The sequence below is a fragment of the Pseudopodoces humilis genome, chromosome 3, assembly GCF_049639895.1.
Source record: "Pseudopodoces humilis isolate 2021_Gansu_Grassland_sample_001 chromosome 3, ASM4963989v1, whole genome shotgun sequence".
NCBI lineage: Eukaryota > Metazoa > Chordata > Aves > Passeriformes > Paridae > Pseudopodoces > Pseudopodoces humilis.
This window is the reverse complement of record NC_142202.1, coordinates 60,427,675-60,450,829: the sequence shown is the minus strand read 5'-3', so window position 1 is coordinate 60,450,829 and position 23,155 is coordinate 60,427,675. Positions and strand designations below refer to the sequence as shown.

The 23,155-nt window shown below is 36.9% G+C and overlaps 1 protein-coding gene across 5 annotated transcripts in view; it reads left to right on the top strand.

Moving 5' to 3' along the window:
• Positions 1-23,155, top strand: part of LAMA2 (laminin subunit alpha 2) — a 336,136-nt gene that overhangs the window by 289,380 nt on the left and 23,601 nt on the right. For 3 of the 5 annotated variants that reach the window (XM_014263438.2, XM_088053202.1, XM_088053200.1), the window contains 11 exons: positions 525-707; positions 3,455-3,609; positions 5,264-5,407; positions 6,301-6,434; positions 11,278-11,437; positions 13,127-13,251; positions 13,840-14,002; positions 15,958-16,102; positions 17,904-18,042; positions 19,853-19,864; positions 22,364-22,484. In XM_014263438.2, the coding sequence (XP_014118913.2) occupies positions 525-707; positions 3,455-3,609; positions 5,264-5,407; positions 6,301-6,434; positions 11,278-11,437; positions 13,127-13,251; positions 13,840-14,002; positions 15,958-16,102; positions 17,904-18,042; positions 19,853-19,864; positions 22,364-22,484 (1,481 nt within the window). The remainder of the gene's footprint in view (positions 1-524; positions 708-3,454; positions 3,610-5,263; positions 5,408-6,300; positions 6,435-11,277; positions 11,438-13,126; positions 13,252-13,839; positions 14,003-15,957; positions 16,103-17,903; positions 18,043-19,852; positions 19,865-22,363; positions 22,485-23,155) is intronic. The other 2 variants (XM_088053203.1, XM_088053201.1) reach the window with 1 other exon arrangement.

Here is a 23,155-nt window from a genome sequence, read left to right as displayed (position 1 = left end):
AGAGAAAATGACCCCGTCATATATCTTGTTCAAGGATTTGAGAAAGCAGAGAGCAGTTTAAACATAATTCTTGTGTCCCTGCTATACTAAGAGTCAGATAAAAGCAGAAGGATTCAGAATGGGATAGACAGATCACATGTGGGACAAGGACCCAGGTGCAGAGATGGCATAATTTAAGGTGTGGCTGAAAATAATTTGTGGGACTAATAGAGAGAAGTAACAGTAACTTCAGCTTTCAGCCAGAAAGGTGCATGACCCCTTATAATGACCCAAAAGGAACTACTTAGATATGATGGAAAAAGGCAATCAAGATGCTCTTTTCTTTCTCTTGGCAGGACTGACAATGATAATGATTTACTAAAGTTTCCATCATATTTCTGAGGTGCTGTTGTATTTTGGGGGTTTTTCAGAACTAAAACTTCAGAAATAAAGATGGAGATTTTGGAGCACAGATACATATCTGTACTCAAAAAAGTTACTTCTGCACTCTGGGCAATCATTTAATTATCATTTTCTACCTACAGATACAGCTGTAAAGATACAGGCAGCCAAAGACAAAGCAAGACAAGCCAACGATACTGCAAATGATGTCCTGGCCCAAATTAAAGACCTCAATCGGAACCTCCTGGGCTTGAGAAAAAACTACAGTAAACTTACAGACGATGTGGCCAAAACAAATGCAGTTGTGAAGGATCCAGTCAAGAACAGTAAGTGGTTTTTTTTGGGTTGTTTGGTGGTGGTTTTTTTCAGTTTGTGTTTTTCATTTCATATCTCAAAATGAAACAGAGACGCTCCAGAATTTCACTTACTTAGCATTACTACAGTATGCTGGGATAAAAGGACTCTCTATCTGGGCTTCTATTTTCTGGGCTTCTTATATGTGAAAAGGGACCAGAGGTCCCTTTGAACACTAAGAATTCTGTGAAAAGAATTTTAAATCTTAAAGACTAGTGCTAGTAGTTGCAAGAAAAGCTAATGTCAGAAGGATGAACATGTAATGGATAGATTTGTTCCTCAGATTACTTTTTAAAGTGTTTAGAAGGTGAATAATCAAAGATTCTGACTGGCAATTCACTGCCTGATTCGAGAAAAATACCCCGCACTAAATCTGTCTTCAGTCTATCAGATAATCAGTCCTTGGAGAAATGCATGAGTTCTTTCATATACATTACTATTTTTGGTAGGACACTGAAGACATTTAGAAAAAGTAAGAAGATTCTGGGAATGTGGTCTTGTCTGCTTTTTTCCTTTTTTTTGCCATGAATTCTGCAATCGAGTGTGACAATGACTTTAGTATTTTCACATTGGTTAGAATGGATAAAAATTAATTCTATATTACAACACATTTTATGGTAGATTGCTAGACCATCTCTCATATAGGAGTACACAGCCACAAAACTAGTGTCTTTAGAAAATGTATGAAGAACTAATTTCTCAGCTATTCTGGGCTCCTCAGATTGTTCTCAGCATTATGAAGCTGAGCACCTGAAAACACACAGTTTAGGAGGCTGTCGTTCTCATTCTGTGGACAAATATCCTCTGCCAATTGTTGCTGTACAGGTGAAATAAGTTAATCCCCATGGCTGTTTGTCACTGCCTGCCTAGTGCAAGTTCCCCTTCGCTCATCAGCTGAGATACATGTGTGAGCCTCAGTACCACTGCCATTGGGTGCATACAGGTTTAGACAATATGTAAAGTAGTTATTGATTGAAATGGTGTGGTTAGATTACAGCAGAATGTAGAACCAGCAGATCTGTCTTTTACAGGGTAGTGGGAAACAACTGAGAAGCAGTCTTAAAGCAGTTTCTTGGCACTGCTGAATCTAGACTAGGCCATCTGTCCCTGCTTGAGTATTCTGATCCTGTGTGTACCTTAGCACTTTAGTTGAGATCAAGAATGGTAATTTAAAATTGAATCTCTTTATTGTCCCCAGTCACCATTATTTTGTTCATTGAAGACTGGGCTTAACACTTGCAAACTGTTTTGTGTCAGATGAAGCTGAGCTGTGAGATGTCCTCCAGGAGTACACTTCTGTCATTCTCCAAATGTTAATGGGTACTCAGATTACAGAATGAAAGTAATGCAGGGTGAACCATTCCAGATGTATGAAGTGAGTAGGTTGGCATTCATGACTAAATGCAAAAGTAGACATAGCCTCTCTAAGTCAAAATTCAGGTGCTGAATTCTCATTTTGATAGATACGAAGTATTTAAAAGGTAAGAAGTTATTTATAGACTCATCCTGTCTCTTACTTTACTTCACATGTCTGTTTAGATCTTCAGAACATTCTCTTATGTTATCTTCTGTCTTCTTATGTTATCCTCTGTTTTTTTCTCTTTTTGTCTCCATATCTTGCCTGCAGAAATCTGTACGTATGTTTTTCTTACTTGTAGCTTATAGTGTGCATTTTCTAGTAAACAATGACTCAATGCTTACCTTCAAAGCCTCTGCATGGTCCTCTATGTTTCACATTCATTGAAATAGCTAAAGAGTTACTTTTTGAAAACTTTGAGATAAAGTGATTTGGTAGCTAGTTTATCTTACGTGAAACCTTAAAAAGCATTTTGAAGGTTTTGGTATGAGTTTTTGGGTCAAAAAACTAGATATGCAGTTTTTCTTGCTTTATCTAAGCATTATTTTTATTGCTATTATTATAATTACTATTATTTTTGTGTAATATGCATCTTTCTGGTAAATGCATGTTTGTCCCTTTCAGTGTCATCCACAAAAACCCACATCCTCATTCAGTCCAAGTGTTGCAATCCTTAGATCTGTTGATGAGTTGTCAAAGAGAGTGTATTATTCACTAGTTGTAGGTTGAGGGGCAAAAAAGTAATTTGAGGCTTAAAGAAAGACAAAAATATTTTAGCAAAATTATTTAGTTCACCTGAACAAAAAAAAAAAAAAAATTTGCAGTTTACTGTCACTATTTTTAAATCTGCTTTCAGTACACATATAGAATTTTAAGCTTGTGACCAGAATAAAACTTTTGTATTTGTGCCCATTATAGATAGTTCAAGAATTCATTTCAAGTTAATTTTAACCCAGTAATTTCAGAAATCACTTATAGAAACAACCCAGTTTTCATTAATCCATCATTTTTCTTCAAAATTTGGGGTTCTTTTCAAAGAAGAAAGCAAATATTTCATTCATAAATGTATTTTGCTGCAGGAAATGTTTTCCATAACTATCATCCTGACCTGAAGCATAGTTATGTCTTCAAAATACTGCTTTAACACCAATGTTTGCTGCTATTGCTACTTTAACTTGTTTCTAAACATTCTGAAATTGCCTTATTCTGTTCAGGTAGCTTTCTGGCCTGTGTACCTCTTAGTGGCATATACAATCCCCTGAGCATTGTGTATGCAGAATTTTCTTGGATTTTTATTATTGCAATGTATAATTCGTCTCTGACACTATTCTCTAAAGCTCTGCCTTGTTCTTTCTTATGAAGTTGTTGATGCAGATTCCAGTATTAAAAACCTAGAAAAGGAAGCGGATCGCCTGCTAGATAAAATCAAGCCAATCAAAGAACTCCAGGATAACTTAGGGAAAAACATTTCTCAGATAAAAGAGCTGATAAACCAAGCTCGGAAGCAAGCCAATTCGGTGAGTCCCATTTCTCAAAGAAAAATGACCTTTTGAGTATTGATGGGATTTAATTTTCTACTTCTTATTTCTTTTCTACAGTGTGAATCCTTCCTAATTCTAAATATGTGTAAAGAGAGCAAATAATAGAGTATAATTTCTCAGGAAAAAAGAGAATATTCTGATGATTATCACTCTGTGTCTTGTTTTTCATTTAAAACACGCATTTGTAAATGAATAACATCTGTAGGAATGAATCTCAAAAGGTTATTTTCAAGAAGTTTTTTAGGTGTTAATAAAGCAGAAGAGTCATAATATCACTGATTTTTTGTGAAAGCAAAAATGTATTTTTCTGCTTCAGCACTGATATTAAGCCCCAGATTTCATTTCATAGACCTTGCATTACTCAAGAATGACACCATCTCAGACTCACTGAAATTGATGAGTATATCTGCTTTTCCCATGTTTTTGATTTTTCTCTGTCCAGTAGCAGCACTGAAGACTTGATCTTAAGAATATATTTCTAGTCCATTTAGTGAGTTTGGAATTCATCTCCCAGATGATTCAATAATATTGTCAACTCTAGGATTATCTGGTTAATTCTGAGATTATTCAGCTTGTGATTTAAATAGAAAGGGAAAAAGAATCTTGTAGATGATACTTGAGAAATCTTCCTCAAAAATGGTTGAAAAATAGTTTAAAAAATAAACATAATAATAGGATACTGGGAAAGAAGTGATAGGATAAATAGCAGGATACCGGTGAAAGAAGTTTTCACCACATATGTGATGAAATCTGCACAGAACAGAAAGACAGGCTACAGTAATGATATGTTTTGTTACGTTCATTTCCCGTCTGAGGGCTTTGAAGTACTTAACTGTTCAGCATTTCTGAGATAAGGAAATTAGGAGTTCGGTCCTATAATGGATCTCTTTTTAGCAGAGTTTGCCATAAGCATAAGGTGATACCATTATGTACATTTCCTCTAATGCATAAACATGTATAGCTGGGATTGAAACACCATTGTAATGTCATTATGTCTGTGCTGGTGTTATGAAAGCAAACAGTAAAGTGTTTTTATCTGTGCTCAGTGCCTGAGGAAACCAATACATGGATCCAAATGCATGTGTCACTCAGCTGTGGAAAAAAAACTTAGTTGTGAATGCCAGCTCCATTAGGGACTATGTAAAAGCAGTGATAGACATAACTGTTGTTTTAAAAATAGTTGTGAAAATATGTCTTAAATTGGCATAATCAAAGATATTACAAGGGAAAAATAGATAATTATGACTACCCAACAGCAATATGCTGTAATTCCTTCAGGAATGCTGCTTACTTCCTAGCTGCATATTGTACTAATAGACTATCTGTACTGCTAGAATTCCACTGTTACTTGCATTACACCAGTATATCTTGTAGCTGTTTTTAATCTACACATTTCGTCCTTTAAATGTGAATTCCAAAGAGATTTTATTTCCTTTTGCTAAACAATCCCAGAAAGAAAATTAAATTTCTACCTTTTTTGCATATCCAAGCAACTCCCTGGTACATGAAACAGAAAAATGTGAAGGAAGAAAAAAATATAATAGTCTTATACTTATTTGGAAGCATCTACGGTTAATTCTGAAATAATAAGCAGTGAACTGAATTCTTTCTGTTATGCTTTTTTTTGAAGATCAAAGTGTCTGTGTCCTCTGGAGGCAATTGTATTCGCACATACAGACCAGAAATAAAGAAGGGAACGTACAACACCGTCATTGTCAATGTGAAGACTGTTGTTGCTGACAATCTGCTTTTTTACCTTGGAAGTGCCAAGTTTGTGAGTCTGTCTCCTGCCTTTCGTGTCAGAGTTGCTCGATCAAATCAAACTACTGGCAAATAAAGAAGATGAGAAAGGCTTTTTTTTTCACCCAGAGGCTTCAAAGCAGTAGTAGAGGGTCTAAAATAATCTAGACATTTACTGTCTATGGTATTAATATAGAGATTTCTAAAATACGACCAGCAAATTTTTTACATATATCTTTATTTTAACTAGATACAAAATAGCAGGCTTGTACATGAATTACATTAGAGCTTTAAAATTCACAGTGCAACCAGAGTAATTTTGGAGTTGGTTGTGGGTTTTCCCTAGGGAATGAAGTAGATAATCATATTGCATCTGTCAAAGCTCCTATTTATTGTAATTTTAAGTCAAGACTACAATTTCAAGCATAATAATGGTGAATGATTCAGTTTCCCATGAGGCCTGTAGCAGACAGACTTCTAGAACAACCAATAATATTTCAGTAAATGGAAAAACTGTTCTATTTTCCAATATTTCCAACATGTATTTTATTTACCTAATACAAAATGAAAAGGCTAGATGGCATCATGTATCTCAATATCTTTCTGTCATCCAATGGATGTTTCAGAGTGTTCCTCTGAATTAAATCCTTCTATTAATGGCTGCAATATTAACATTATTTAAGTCTGGCAGTCATTTTCTGCATATCACTGAAAGAAATAATTTTCCATCTTTAGCTTAAGTTTCCTTGTTTGAACCAATAAAAACAGGGAAAAGAGAGTCTCATTTTAGAGCAACATGAGAATTAATGTTAATTCTCTACTGTGTATGAGTGGGTTTCTGGTGCCTCATTAGACCTTCTGAAATATTCTGGAAAACTTCCTTAATTAAAGTATGAGATCACTTCTATTTTCATGTTTTGCATGTAGACTGACTTCTTGGCCATAGAGATGCGCAAAGGCAAGGTGAGCTTCCTGTGGGATGTGGGATCTGGAGTTGGACGGGTAGAATATCCAGATCTGACCATTAATGATGGTTTTTGGTACCGGATTGAAGCCTCTAGGTGAGTAATATTTCACTTCCAAGATTTTATAAAACATGGCTACTATGAGAAATTCTAGTCTGGTTTGACAAAAGGTTTTGGACCTGCATTTGTTAGTACCAAAAGTGTATACACTACAGTTACTATTGAAATGTCTATTGTTCTCTCTCAAAAATTTACTTTAATCACATATTTCCCCTCTATCATCAACAATCTATGACTCCTTATATTTCATCCCTTTTGTTTATGTATCACTCTATTGATTGTCTTCTTCAACTAGCTTACTTTTAAAATCAGTTACAGGTTTTGGCACTTGAATAACTACTATTCTTTTCTCCTTGAATTTTAAAGAGAAGCAGCTTTTCTGAATTTCTGGTCTTGATACAGTACTGCAAGTGAATGGTCTGTCACACAGCAGTATCTTGATTCTTACTCAGAATGCCATTCCCATAGGCAAAATGTCTTATCAAACTGGAAATATTTATGAAAGATACAGTTCATGAAAATTGAAGGAGAAGATATTCTGAAAAGTTAAAATATATTTTGTAATTTGAGATCAGCTATTTAATGTCTTTGAACTTTGGAAATATAGATACATAAATGTTCAAATCCCAAATTTGTTAGCTGAAGCTTGTATTTCCCATTCAAACAGCAAACATGTGCCATATGGTGTAGTAATCACAGCATAAGGATTGCATAACTCTATAGCCTTTATCCTGAATAGATCTTAGTAATTTAGATAACATCAGCTGTATCATAATTTGATAAAAAACTGAGTAATTTCTCCTGCATCATTACAGTTAATTTCACATAGTATTAATCATAGAATGGATAATGTAGTTAGAAAATGAGAGAACGAAGGAGAAAGAAAACAAAGCACTCTAATTCTGGTAACATGCATAGCTCCCAGAGGAGGAAATGGCATTCAGTTTAAATAATTTAATGAAATCACAGAAATCAGCCATTCAGAGCAGAGAATTAAATAAAATTATGGCACAGTCTCCAGAAGCTGGCTTAATGAAACCTTACTGCTAGGAAAATACAAACTGGGTTACAATACAAATTGTTGAAATCTTCACCGGTTCATATTATGCATACCAAAACAGCTTCATGACACAGTAATGCCAGGCTTTCATATACAAGAAAGCTGCTTCAGCAGAATATATAGCCAGAACACGGTATAAAATTCACACATCCTACAAAAGCCCATTACCTATTAGCTGGTTTTTCTGGATATATAGGATGTGCATGCCATTAGTTTTGAACAAAGTGCTGGATCAGCAATTTAGAATGATTACAGCTGCACAAATCAGAAGTACAGAGCAGTGTTTAGGAGAATTACATTGCAGAGGCATTAGGTGGATTTGTGGAATTAAGATGAAGAGCTTGGGACTGATTTTGCATTCTTAAGGCAGACTTCACAAATCACATACCCTTATGGAAGAGTCTTCAACTCGGAGCATTTTAGTCCATTTAACAGCTCTACTCTAACTCCCTTCCTGACCTGTTTGAGAGTTTTACTCATTTCATTCCCTCATATATTTTCTCCAAATTTCTGCTCAGTTCAAGCCACAGACTTTTTCAGCCTGGCAGAATGGCCTGAGCATCTGGAGCAGGGCATCTGCTTAGAATGAGGACATAAAATGAAATTCTGGCCTTACTGAATTTTGATGTTTTCAGAGGTGACAAGGATTGGCAGTAATAATGATATGGTGTTAAACCCACCATAGGTTGATAGCCATTCTTAAGAATCCCAAATGCTGTGGCACAGAGGTTTGAAAATTCTCGAGTTCACTTAGCATTCTAAATGAAATCTCAATATGAAAAATTGAGACTCAACTCTGACTGTTGAGTAATCGTCAGAGATGGTCATTTTATGCATGCACCAAAATTTCAAGTTAGTTAGACTAAATTGATAATTACTGCATCACTTTTCAAGGGACACTTTTCATTTTCATCACCTTTTTTATTTAAAGCATACTGATCCTTTGCATTTTATTGTATATACAGATGTTATAATGGAAATACCTTGAGTTTTTTTAATGGACTTGAAATAAAATTTGTTTATTCCTATAGGACTTTCTAAAGGTATTCCCTATACTTTGATGGTACAGGAGTTTAGCAAATGTCACTTACAAGTTACTTACCTGCTTACAGAAGCAAATCTGATTGGCATTAATAACTGCAATCAATCCAAGTACCAATTAACAAAGGAAAGTCTGGCATAACAGTATGTGACAAAATGATTTAAAGCAGATTTACAACATGCAAATAGTGTCAATTTTGTGAGACAGTCAGATGGATGAAAGAATATTTTTGAGACTCACTAGATCAGTGTTTCTTGACTTCAGCAGGCCTCAATTAGGAGCAGGACCTGATTAGTTGTGATTTTAATCAACTGTGATTTAAGCATTACCATTGTTTTGATTGTTAGTGACAGAGTTTAAGCAGTGCCCTTCTTTTGAGGACAAAGGATGCCTGAATCACAAGTTCACTATAGACACATCCAGTTTAAGAATTCAGTCTTAAAGTACTGTAGCAGATATAAGCCATGCTTTTCAGTGAAGATTTTATGTGCTTTCAAGGGATCAAGGAGCAGAGTTTAGTACATGGTAGTTTAAAATTTAATGCTGAAGGCTTGCTAAAGTCTTCTAATTTATTTCATGTCTCTCCTTAAGAGCAAACACTGCATGTCATTACACAAATTTTTCATAGAACTATAGAATAAGCTGAGTTGGAGGCACCCATCAGGATCATCAAGCCCAATTCCTGTCCCTACCCAGGAGACCCACAACAGACACAACATGTACCTGACAATGTTGTCCAAACACTTCTTGAATTCAGGAAGTCTTGGTGTTGTAACCACTTCCATGGGGAGCCTATTCCAGGGTTCAGCCACCCTCTGGATGGAAAACTTTTTTCTGATATCCAACCTAAACCTCCCCCAAATCAGCTTCATGCTGTTCTCTCAAGTCCTGTCACTGATCACAGGTGTAAAGAGATCAGGACCTGCCCCTCCATTTCTCCTTGTGAGGATGTTGAAGTCTGCAATGAGGTCTCCCCTCAGTCTCCTCCAGACTGAACAGACCAAGTGATCTCAGCCCCTCCTCATAAGGCTTCCCCTTCAGACTCTTCACCATTCTTGCTTTGAACGTGACTCTGCTTTGGACTTATTCTAATACTTTAATGTCTTTTTTTATATTGTGGCACCCAGAACTGCCCCAGCACTGGAGCTGAGGCTGCCCCAGTGCAGAGCAGAGCAGGACAATCCCCTCCCTTGCCTGGCTGGCCATGCTGTGCCTGATGCCCCCCAGGGCAGGGTTGGCCCTCCTGGCTGCCAGGGCACTGCTGGCTCATGTTCAACTTGCCATGGACCAGGACCCCCAGGTCCCTTTCCATGGGGCTGCTCTCCAGCCTCTCATTCCCCAGTCTATACACACAACCCCATCCCAGTGCAGAATCCGGTGCTTGCCCTTGTTAAATTTCATATGGTTGGTGATTGCCCATCTCTCTAGTTTGTCGAGGTCTTTCTTCAGGGCCTGTGTGCCTGCAAGGAAGTTGCCAGCTTCTCCCAATTTAGTGTTCTTTCAGTGTCATTTTGCATATCAGCCACATAGCGCTGATACATCCTCTGTAATCCTCCAGTTTTACAGAACTGACTATCACTAGAACAATATCTTCCAACCTGGTAACTTGTCATGCACAGGGTAGCATTGTCTTTTTGCTGTCAAGTTAGCCAAGATCTTTCTTCAAGCTCCATTGTCCTCTCTAAATAAGAGAGAATTATTTATAGAATAGACTCCATTGTGAGCATTTCAGTCTGTTTGAAGATGAAAGACATCCATACTATTTGTGAATTATTAGACACACTAAAAATTGTCAGTCTGCTCAGTTACTTTTGCATTATTGCACCTGAGTGTTTTTAAACTAATCCTGATTTCAGCACAATATATACTGGAAGTGCCAATAACTTACTTTCAGAAAGCATCGCAATTCAGCTTAAAAAAAAAAAAATTTTTGTGACTTTTAGTTTTTCAAGAATTATTACTTTTATCCCTTAAAGGGCTTCACATCAGTAAACCTTCTGCTATAAACCAGTTGCACCTTAGACCCACACAATCCATGGGGATAGAATTCATCCAAGACTACTGAGGGAACCACTTTTAATCATATACCAGCGGTCAACTTCAGATGGGGATGTCCCAGGTGCCTGCAAACTGATGAATGTGAGACCCATTTGTAAGAAGTTTCAGAAGGAGGATTCAGGAGTCATATGTCTCCAAAGTGTGTTCCTTCCGTTGTAAAAATGTCAGCAAACTCCTTCTGTGCCAGTTACCACATAAATATAATCAAAGGAGTAGAAAATAAACTGATGCAGAAACTCTTAATAAATGGCAAAGTCCACTGCTGTTGTGTTGCCATCAATATTTGATGTGATTCATAAAAGACAATGAAGTAATATTCTTGAACATAATGGGGTTTGTACCTGTTTGAAAAGCAGCCTGACAGCTCCACTGCAGAAAATATGAATTCTGTTTCTCACAGTGAAGGACACCGAAGTGCTTTATCACTTCAGTTCAAATATGATCTAATAAACATTATTTGTTTTAGTCAATGCAGGGTCCATGTCATGGGTATAGTGAATTTTATTCAAAAAGGACATTCAGGTGAGAAAAAGATCTGGTTCTTTGATCATATCTTCAGCTTATGCAGTGTTAAGTATCTGTTCACTTGTATCAAAATGAAGAATAATCAGGTCAGTCATATGTGCTTCTGTTAAAAGGCACCATCTATAATAGAATTTTCCTGTGTTTGGTGTAACTACTGACTTTGTATACTTAAATTATTTTTTTTAAACCTGTAGGACTGGGAAAAATGGCTCAATATCAGTGCGAGCTCTGGATGGTCCTAAAGCCAGCATCGTGCCAGCCACATTCAGTGCTGTCTCTCCACCTGGATATACCATTCTGGATGTGGATGTTAATGCTGTGCTCTTTGTTGGTGGTTTAACAGAAAAAATTAAGGTAATACCTTTTCTGGTGTTTCTGTTTTAGCTGGCCATTTGTGTGGACAAATTTTGTTATTGCTTAAAATAGAAACAGTAAATTTTAATATGCTGGTGTCATTGTAGTAGGTGCTTTAATTTCAAGTAGTTATAGCTGTTTTCAACCTCAGGGATTGTCCAAATATATTTTGAAGAACACTCTATTTTTTCATTTTAGTCAGGAAAATCTTACTGAATTATTTTTTTCTCCAGGTAAATAAAGACAAGGGCAGCAGTAGGAAGGCAGTCTGTTTTAAGTTTGGTATTGCTGGTATATTCACAATGTAGAGTTTTAAGCACTGTCAGATTTGTTTTGTTCAAATACAGTCTCTGAATTAAAATATAACTTCAGTTTTTTGGGAATTTCTGTCATGTCACTGTGGTGTCACAGTTGTAAGGCTCACAAAATGAAAACCTTAACCAAGACTTTCCTAAAACTGTGCAGCTCTTTGGACATTTAATCAAGCTTACTGGTATATCTTAGGCCTCTGACACAGAAATCTGCTTTTTCACATTATAGCGGTTTGGAATGCTTTAGATTTGTCCTACAGTTTTGTCCACATCCCTTTTTGCATGCATTTCTGCAGTGTATTCAAAAAGAAAGTTCATTTTCAATTTTTAAAAACATCCTTCATCTGACTTGTAGAAGACTGTGATACTTAGATATTATGAATTTCTTAGAAGTGACATTAAGTTCATACTTGTTGCTAATTAAAATCTATCCAATTACCCTGGGAAATATCAGTAGCACATTAAGTCTTTTGAGTCATACTTTTCCTTGAGTATTTTCAAATTGCACTTCTCCATGTTCTCTTGCAAGATCTTAATATTTGTAATTGGTGTAAAAACAGCAGGTGCTTGTCTATCTCAAATAGCTAAGTGTATAGATTTTTAATCAGCTCATATTGATGAACTGAAATTTAAATGAATTGGTATATTTAGAAGGATAATTTTTAGCAGAGTACTCTGTGCACTGTCAACTATTACTGCCTTCATCATGGTACCACATTAAGGCCTACTGAGCGTTGCTCCATGTGCATGAACTTAATGAGTTCTGATGGGACATGTGTTTTAATTGCTTTGCCCTCTGCACTTTTTTCTGCATCCAAAATTCAGAATGAACTTTACAGGTGTAACAGTTGAGCTCTCAGTCTGTCTTTTAGCTCAGACAGTCTGCTAAATCTCCAGGGTTTCAACCATTATAAGAGAAACACTTTGCTTAATGTATTGTGGGAAAGACTGCTCATAGTCCTTTCTTGAAAGTCTGAAATGAAAACCCAGCTAGGCCTTAACAGGTGAGAGCAGCTAGCTCTCTGAGCAGCCAGGAAAACTGATGGTGGAAGCCAAAGCAGCTCCTTGTTCTTCAGGACTTGTTCTCCCTAGGGTTTCCCAAGAGTCTCAAATCTAAATAGTCTTTCCCGTTTAGATTGATACAAAGTTCAGTTCACATTTTCACTGATCACTTGTTCTGGGGGAGGGCTTCTCAGATTAAGTAATACTCTTGATATTTAAAATATTACAAGACATCTTGTGTTTTTTGGGCTTTTTTATGATTTTATATGGAATTTTATATAGTATTTATTTTTATGATTTTTGTACCAGTTATGTTTTCAGATGGAGTAGATCACTTTAAATTCAATTCTAAGGAGGTTTGTGTTCTCTGTGGCAGAAGTCAGATGCTGTAAGAGTCACCACCTTCACTGGCTGCATGGGTGAAACCTTTCTAGACAGCAAACCCATTGGACTCTGGAATTTCAGGGATATTGAAGGCGACTGCAAAGGGTGTGCTGTCAGGTAGGGAAAGCACTGACTGTTTCTCCTGCTTCTTTGGGGAACCTGTCTGCAGTGACATTACGTTCGGTGGTAAGTAGTGGGAATTTCCACAGCAGCAGTCAAATTCCAATGTATATGCAACAGAATTTAGGTTGCAATTCCACCGAGAGGGGAAGCAGCCAGTCTGGGTTGTAAGTGTGGTCAGTGAGTTATCAGAACTGAGCTGGTGTTGACAGGGCTGTGACAGAAAGGATCCTGACAACCAGTGACCAGAAACAGTCAAAGCATGAGAGAGCATGAGAGCCACAGTGAACTGAGTGACAGCTGTGGTGTGGGTGCCTGCATTTCTCAAGTGGCATGGAGCTGAGTCCAGTGCCTCAAGGTGGCTTTCACAGCCACCAGGGTAGTGAGCAGAGACCCCACAAAAGAAAGGCATTTGCATTCTCAAAATAGAGTGGGAAATCCTGTCCCTGTCAGTGGGAGATTTGATAAGACATGAAACCAAGTTCAGGAAGACTCCCAGGAGGTGTGCCCACATTTCCCTAGCCCTGCACTTTTTTATTTTAACTTCACATGGCAAAAGAATATGGTTGGAATTGTTCTTTTCAGCCCACAGGTGGCAGACGGTGAAGGAACGGTGCAGTTTGATGGTGAGAGCTATGCCATGGTGAGCCGCCCAATCCGCTGGAACCCCAATATTTCCACAGTCATGTTCAAGTTCAGGACCTTCTCATCAAATGCTCTGCTGATGTATCTTGCTACTGATGACTTGGTAAGAGCAGCCAGCTAACCTCTCCGCTCCTTGCAGGTTTCTCACCATCTCTGCAGTCATTGAACTCATCAGATCATGAAAACAATTTGCAATCTAAGGTACCACTATCCTGGTATGATGTTGCCTGGTGTGATGCTTCACTGCTGGCCAAACGAAGACAGTGTTATAGTGTGGATGCTAACTACCTAATGTTTACTGAATGGGAAACATTATGTTAGTCTGGGGGGAATTCCAGCCTTTCTGAAATTATTAATTAATTTTCCTTTATCCCAGATGTTTATGTGTGTGAATATTTTCAGTTGTGTTTGTCCATTCATAGTATAAAATTTCATAGTGTAATGGCAGGGGGAATATGGGAAAAGATGAGTCTTATATAGAAATCCTACTCATATAAAGAAAATGTTTATGTTTTATTTAGTGTGTTTAAAGGGGGACTGGTGCAACAAATAAGATGTAATAGTGATTGTGTTTTTACAATATTTGCAAATGGTGTCTCTTACAGCTAAAACAGAGAACAGAAACATTAGTTTTAAAGTTGTTTAAGGTTTTTATTCGCACACTATCAAATGTGCATGGTTAACAGGGAGAAATTATTTATAAGACACCTGTCCAGATCTGAATAGCTCATCTTTGCTGTCTCTGATCCAGATTGATTTGCATGACTGACAGGGAACAAAATCTTTCCCTTATCCTTTTCATATGGGGCAGAAGTTATGTATAGTAGTTTCACTGATGTCTTGAAAAATTACAGAGAACTTGCTATTGTACAAAAGGTGTGTTTGTGTAAATCAGTCTCATTTCAGATTCCTGTATTTTGGAAATAATTATCAAAATAGCTGGAATTATCAAGGAGGAGGGTACTTCTCCTGACTGACTATAGCAAAAGCTAGAATTTTATTATGATAATGAAATACGTAGCTTTTGTAATGAACTTTTATAATTGAATATTGAAATTAATGTCATTATTTTAGATTCTTTTATATAATTATTGTTGACTTACATATTTTTCTACAATAAAAAATACTTAATTGAAATCCCAAAAACAAAGCACAAGCTACTGGTCCCTGGTATATTTTTGTCTCTTATGATACTGTCCCACCACATAAAAACTTGGAGGATGCTCTTTCTAATGATGCATGGATAAACATGCCTAAGCATCTAGAATACTGAGTTTATTCAGTTTTACTCTGCAAAGAGGTGGAACTGGCATTGAGCAAAATGATAACAGAAATTTCTCTGGTACATTTATGTCCTGGGTCATAGTTCCACCATTACTTATCTAATGGCTTTCATGCTGTCTGATTCTCTGGCTGTTTGTTTTGCTCTTTGTATCGTGCCAGCTCATTTTCTGGAGATAGTGCAGCATATGCTGTCACTCCAGTCAGCCATCTCCAGTTGCTGCTCGGATACTGGTGTCAGTGGTTGATGAAAATAAGAGCGTTCATAGCTCTCTTTGTCTCCATCTCTCTGTTGCTATGCTGCTTCTGTAGATTATTCTCTAAAAATATGATAAAACATGCCCAGTTTTCCATCTTCACTATTTCTGTTTTCTATCTTGCAAGTTTAAATCTAGCTGAGGTATGCAATAAATACACTAATTATAGTACAAACATACTCTCAAAGCTGAGTATTAGTTTCAGGTAATTATAATGTCCATTTGTATCTTCAGTCTAAAATAAAAGTACAGCTATCCCATCAAAACTCCAACTATGATGCCAGCAAAATTCCAACTAAATTAGCAATCCAAAAGAGAATGTAAGGAGAAAAAAGAGCTTGGCATCAGACTTCTGTAGGTGAGAGTCCTGGGTAGTAAATGTATAAGTTGTGGCATTTTTAAAGCTTGAAAAGCGTTGTCTTTAGTCACCCAGGATTAAAAAGTGTTAATTTAATGTCTTATGCCTCTTACCAAAATGGACAAGAATCATAATGGTGTATCTCACCCTTTTCATTAACAGAAGGACTTCATGAGTGTAGAACTCAGTGGTGGGCGTATAAAAGTCAGCTACGATCTGGGTTCAGGTACAGCTTCAGTTATCAGCAACCAAAATCATAATGATGGCAAATGGAAATCTTTCACCCTGTCAAGAATACAAAAGCAAGGTAAGTTCCTGTGGTGTCAGCACCATGACTTTTCCAGTTATCTGTGCAGTACACCTAACCATCTAATCACAGGGAAGATGCTGTGGGAATTACAAGTTCTGGTGATTTAGCAACTTCTTTTGCTTAGATTATAGATGTGTTGAGTTGCATGTGATTGATTGCACTGTCAAACAGCACTTTATGAACAGGTAGCCTATTTGTCAGGCATAGTCATTTTATACAGTCATAAATTGCACTCTAAAATTCTGACTGGGGGAAAAAAGTCTTTTCATCAGTTCCCTGATGTTCCAAATCATGAAACACATGTGTGATTTTTGTTAGGACAGCAAAGGCTTTTATGCTGTACAGTCCTCTCATGCTCAGTATATGCCCAAGTGCTTTAAAAAAGCAGTGACTTTAGTACTGATAGTACAGTATTTAACTAGACAAACACCACTACTTTATCTTCCCTAATGATGTGCATTGTGCCATGAACTGAATCTGCATGGAAACAACGGGGAACATCTCTAGAAGTTCTACTAATTCTTTAACAAGTCACTGGCACACAATGTGAAGTGGTGGAATTTGATAAGAACACAAAGACTACTGGTTATCATACTGGCAAAACCCTTTTTTTGTTTTGTAGTCTGGTTATAGGGCTGGTAGAATCTTAAGCTGAGCCACATTCGTTTTATTTATGTCAACAGTGACATACCCTGTACTTTTGCAGTTTGAATTTTTACTGCATTCTGAATCTTCACCACAAGGACCACAGGCCCCTAAACATTCCTCTGCCCTCTGCAGTGCCAGCTCTCTACCTGGCCTTCACACCTCACACATAGTCCTTCTTCCTTGTCATTTGGATAAAGTAGACTTGGGACAGTAGACAAAATAATTTAGTGATCTCACTTGCAAATTTTCTGCACCTTTAGAGGAGGAATGTCTTATTGCTAGGCAGTTATAGTTCATACTTAACCCAAGAGGTATTAATATAAAGTACAATGTCATGTAATTGTAATTTATCAATAGCATTCAAACACTGTATTTATAAAGAAGATACAGGTATAGAAATTAAAGGAAAATTAATCTGGTTTTGGTAAGGTGTAGCAGAAAGTCTGTCTATTCAATTCTTAAGGAAGGAAGGAAGGAAAAAAATCCTTTCTTTTCATCTCTATATATCATCGGGCCTGCTCAGCATTTTTCACTGAGTCTTATTTCTTTTATTGAACTTTATATTCTGTATTAATCCATACATTAAAAATATACATGGAACAAGCACCCAAACAGGATGGTTGTATGTAGCACATCACTTAATCCATACTGAGTTTGGACGTGAGAACAACTGACTGCTTTGGGTTTGAAAGTGGTTTAGAGTGACTGATCACCAGTCTCTAAGGCACATAATGACAGTGCTTAACAAACTTTTACACTAAAATATCATGTTCAAGAGGCAATCTTTGCACTGAGATCACAAATTAAATGCAAAATGATCTCTTGTCATGACTATGTCCTGAAGTGTTAGCTCCCAATTACAGTGACACAAAGAAGGCACCAAAAGGAAACAGGTTTAGAGAATATATAAAAATAAAGTGTACAGAATTGCTATAACTTTTCAGGTTGTTATGGAAACAGAGGAAAGTGCAGCTTTCTTCCCCTGCCCATAATTGATAATGTGGAAATCCAGTAACATAATTGCAAAATACAGCCCTCTTTGCCTCTTCCCTCACCTGTTAACCCTCCAAATATTTTTCTGTTGGTTTCTTACATTAAGACATCATTGTTCATGATGGATATTTTGTAACTAATCTCAAATGTCTTTTAGCCAACATATCAATTGTAGACATAGACACCAATGAAGAAGAAATCATAGCAACAACTTCTACAGGCAGCCACTTTGGACTCAACTTAAAAGGGCATGAGAAAATATATTTTGGGGGATTGCCAACCCTGAGAAATCTAAGGTAACGTAGCTCAAACCAATTTCTTTAGTCTTGATAAGGGGATGTAAATACAATGTAATCTTACTCTCTGCATTTATTTCTCAAGTTCATTTGCAGCAAGTGAATGGTGAATTCCCAATGTACCCTGTACTGCCTCAGCAGAACAGTGCTTTATTTGCATATGTTCTGTATTTCACACAGCTCACCTTATACAGATACAATGGAAATTACACTTGCAGTGCTGTACATCTTTCTGATTCTGTGCAAGAACCATGATGTAGCTGACTTTTTAAGCATTTATTTATTTGATGCATAGAATTTGTGACTGCAGATTCAGAGAATTGGCTCAATACCTTCACAAAATTAAGGGCAAGTGTTTACTTTGTGCCTGAGTAGAAAAATTGACCTGCAGACTGCTCTGCATGGGATTACTGCTTAATGGATATCCATGTCTTTGCATAATCAGTGTCAGTATATTTTAAATATGTATTAAAATATTTTGCTTAGATATATTTTTTAATTATTTGTAGATTTTAGTTCCTGGTCTCCTAAGATAAAATTCCTCCTGTATTCAGGACTTAAAGTACATGATATGATACTCTTCATGTATTTCATGTAAGCAGAATGAAATATTTTCCATTCAGAAGTCTGATCCTGAATTTTCTACACGAATAAAATTCCCAGTAACTATTTGTTAAATATTGCATAGTAATAGTAATAAATGTTAACTTCAGCATAAATAAACTAAAGCAATGGAATAACAGATACTTGAATTTAGTGACTTTCCTTCATGGCTTTAAATAGACCAAAAAACTTACTTAAAGTTTAAATGAATATTCACCAGTTTTGCAGTGGCAAGAACAAGAGAATTCTGTGCTACAATGAACAGATGAGCAACACAGAAACAGCCCCATTAATCTATGTCAGCTTTAACTACGTGGTATAATGAGAGCCTTGAAGTGGTCTTGTGCACAAGGAACTGTTGTGTTTAATCCACAGACTCTTCTGCCACTAAAAGAATAGACATATTTGTTAATTTATTAGGATAATCATTGACCTCTGATGTCAAATCACCCAGCAATAAAAAGATCTAAGATCCATTTTACTCATTAAATATCACACTATGTTATGTAATTGTGAAATCACACCAGTGCATAACAAAACGTCTAGAGCAATTATCTTCCGCTTCCTTTGTGGCTGCCCAGAAAATCAGAGTACCACAGCTACTTTGACCTGTGGTAACCATTCTGTCTACAGCTATGACTCATCAGTGCCTGAGGCAAGATTAATGTTATGGTAAATTAAAATCAGAAGTAGTGAAAGGGGGATTAGGGCAAAGCTGAGCTACTGCAAACAATAGGCACTGAGGTATCCATGACTTTGTAATTACCACATCATGTCAGTTCTGCCAAATTCTTTTACATGGTTTGCTTTTGCTCATGACCAAGTATAGTATCATGTTATAAAAACCCTCTGATGTGTTACATTTTAAGGTAGCTGTTTGCTACTGTTATAATAGTTATAATAGTTATGATAGAAAGATAGACAGATAGACAGACAGATAGATAGATAGATAGATAGAATATATATATTTATTATATATATTAATATATATATACATACAACAGTTAATGCTATAACTGCTAATTTTTATAGCATACATAGACTCTCACCTTTTATTATATATTGTTTGTAAATGATGTACACCTGCTTCACCGTGGTATGTCTGAACCTTGCTAATAAGTATCACGGAACAATACAAGAAGTACCGTTTGCTACAATTAATGCCACGTTGCTGTTTTCTTTTTTTTGTCTTTTTTTCTCACCCCAGTATGAAAGCAAGGTAAAAACAATCAGATTATTTGCATGACTTGCATGTGTCTAGTTAAAGTGCAGCTTGAAGGCACGGGTGGCACCGCAGCAGCAGCATGGGCAAGGTTTAGATTAGAGCAGCTGCTACGCTAAGGCTCTTAGTTCAGCGAGCTGCTCCTGCCGCAGCCAGCAAACCTGCTCCCAAGTGCTCACCACCATCACTTTCCACGCTGTGCACACACCTACACAAGCAACTTTTATTTTCCTCGTGCAGCTGCTTCCTTCAGCTGTGTGTTGCTTGTGACAGCGCAGTGCCTCGGAAGCGGGGCTGCAGCCAGCTGTGTTGCTGACCTTGGCTCCGACCTCCGGGCTGTAGGAGCAGTGTGGTCCCGTGTGAGGTGGGGAGTGCCGAGCTCAGAGGCAGTGAAGTAGGTACTGAGGAGAGCATGAAAGCGAGGTGGAGATTTTTTGTGAAATTTGCCGCTTCTCATGTTCATGTAGTATGAGTTCAGGAGTATGAGGGGGGGAGAGGGGAGGTCACCTGTTTCTGACAGCGTTTTCAGTTTGCGACTATTTGTATCCATTGCTTTTGCTTTGGTATACTCAGATATGAACTAATTTTCACTGTGTTTTGCAGCCTAATTCCTGGCCTGAATTGGAAAAACACAACTTCACCCCCACACTCCTGAACCTCAGAAAGATTATTTTCTCCCAGGCTCCAGAAATTGCCTGGGTTTTTTCCCTCAAAACTGGCCTATCTTGGCAAAAAGGAACTAACAAAAAAACCCAAAAACAAACCAAGAGTTATGCAAGGTCTTTGTGATCTTGGACTTTGTTTGCTGTATTTTGGAAAGGAAAAAAAGCGGTCTTAAAGAAAACGTCAAGCAAGTGTTCAGTGTTTGCAAAGAGCCAGACAACTCACGGTGCTCCCTTCCAACCTTACCCATTCTGTGATTCTTTGATATGGGTTGGGAATTATAACAGCAACTGTTTGTAGCAGGACAGGATGAGGACAGTCTGTCAATGGACAAGGCAGGAAAGGGTAGTAGCAGGAATGGTTTCTGGATGGCAAAGGCTATGGGCACCAGCGACAATGGTAACAGCAAAACTGTTCTTCCATTGGGAGGATAAATCCATAAAGGAACTGGGGAAGAGCTAGAAAAAAAACCTGAAAAATGAAAGGTGAACTTAGCTACTTGACTGCAAATAAAGCGGCATATGGATCATTTTAGTAAACCAGATGCTTGCTTTAACTTATGCAGAGTACTAATTTGCCAGAGAATACATTACGCTTGCTCAGTTGGCTATAATGCAAAGAATGGCTTTCAGTGCCAAAACATGCAGCTGATTAGTATCTGCACAAAACGGTTTTATTTTGTAATTAATATTCTTTACATTTTCTTTTTCCTTCCAGGGAACTGCAATTGCTTCCCTCCTTCCCCACCCCACCCGAGTTTTAACTCCTTATTTATTTCCCAAATTAATTTTTCTCTCTTTGAGCTGTTCATACTATTCAGATATTCTAGTAAGCACTCAAGGGTAATATTTTTTAGTAAATTAAATAGTGGGTTTTTTTTTTTCTTTTTGGATTTACTCTCCATGGTATCAGTGGCACGTTTTTTTTTTTCCTGAAGTGACTTTATAATGCTTTTCCTCTGGCAAACCTGTTTCAGATGTTACCAGCAGTTATGGCCTCACTCTGGTGTACCTGGGCCTGGAAAATTTTACTTTTGCAATCAAATATGATAGTTTTGGTGTTACTTTCAAGGGGTTTCTCATTTCCTCTCATCAGCCAGCTGATGAGTCAAACATGGACCTTGAATTCTGTTACAATATTTTCCTGTCAAGGATGGATAGTTACATTCTGTAACAAACCCAAGTGTTTTGTTTTGTTTAACTGCATGAAAAAGTCAGATGTATTGCTGCGTCCTAAGAAAATATGCAGCAGTTTTCATAAGAAAGTTACTGGAGATATAAAATAAAAGTCAGTCCACCTGACTGAATTCCTGAAGCATGTTGGCAAAAACTTTACTCAAATACTTGTATGCTGCTAAAGTTCTTCTTTATTGGCTCTAGCATGTAAAAAGAAGAAAAAAAAAATTCTTCCAGTTAAGGTCTGTCCTTATTGTCATGATTTCCTAGTTTGCATCTTTCTTCTTTGCCTAAGAAACAGCACCTTCCTTATTTCATACTTCACTGTGTTTTAACGTCAAAGGTGCTCTCCTTTACCAGAGGAAAAACACAAAAACCAAAACAACCAACCAAAAACCCTTAAAGAAAAGAAAGAACAAATTAAGAAGGGGACTGTTGTCAATTGGAGATGAGATGAACCTCATTACACCTTTGAGCCGTGCAAGGCAGAGTGCAATGTGTGCTGATAGAGTGTAGAAGTGTATGCAAGTGTATGTGTGTAGTTAAAATAAAAATAAAAATCAAGCATCTGTGCATCTGAAAGTGTACGCATGTGTGTCTGGCTGACTGTTCTCCCTAAACTCTATTTTTGAAAATTGTACTTCTAAATGTTTTTTAGGCCTGAAGTGAACTTAGAGAAATACACAGGTTGCCTCAAAGACATTGAAATTTCAAGGACACCTTATAATATATTGAGCAGTCCTGACTTTGTTGGTCTAACCAAAGGATGCACACTAGAGGTTAGTCTGATTTCCATTTATTTTGGCCTTAATGTTTATAAATGTTTTCTGGATTCTGATTTTATGGCATAGTAAATTAATTGTATATGGTATATTTCTTCCTTAGATAGGAATCTAACCTTAAAATCCAAACAGTTATGTTTAAGAGAAAGAAAGATGAGTAAGTCTGATCAGCTAGGAGATAATTTTCTCAGGTCCTGACTTCTTAGAGAGTATCTCTGGCCACTTGTGATATTCCTATCCCTAAAAAGTAGGATTTTATGAACTGCTTAGCAGTGATGTAGCTTTGTTTCAGCTGACTGAAATGCTAATTATTTGCATTAATGAGGATAGGCACTGACAACACTGCAAAAACAACAAAACCCTGATGCACATAAAATCCAAGGATTTCATTTTTTAAAAAAAATTGTTATTATAAAGTCATTCACTACATGAAACCTCATGTATGAATACTTACTGTCATGAGCTACGCTGAGCTGGAAGGCATATTTCTTAATGATCACTAAGAATGTGCAAAACTGGTGTTGTTATTTTAACTTTAAATGCATCTATTTTCAGTTGTTGCTGCTTGCAATTAACAGCCTTTCAGTGCATATAGATTTCATGGAATCTGATCTGAAATTTGGGAGAGAATTTAGTAATTTTCCATGGAAAATGGAAAAAAAAATATT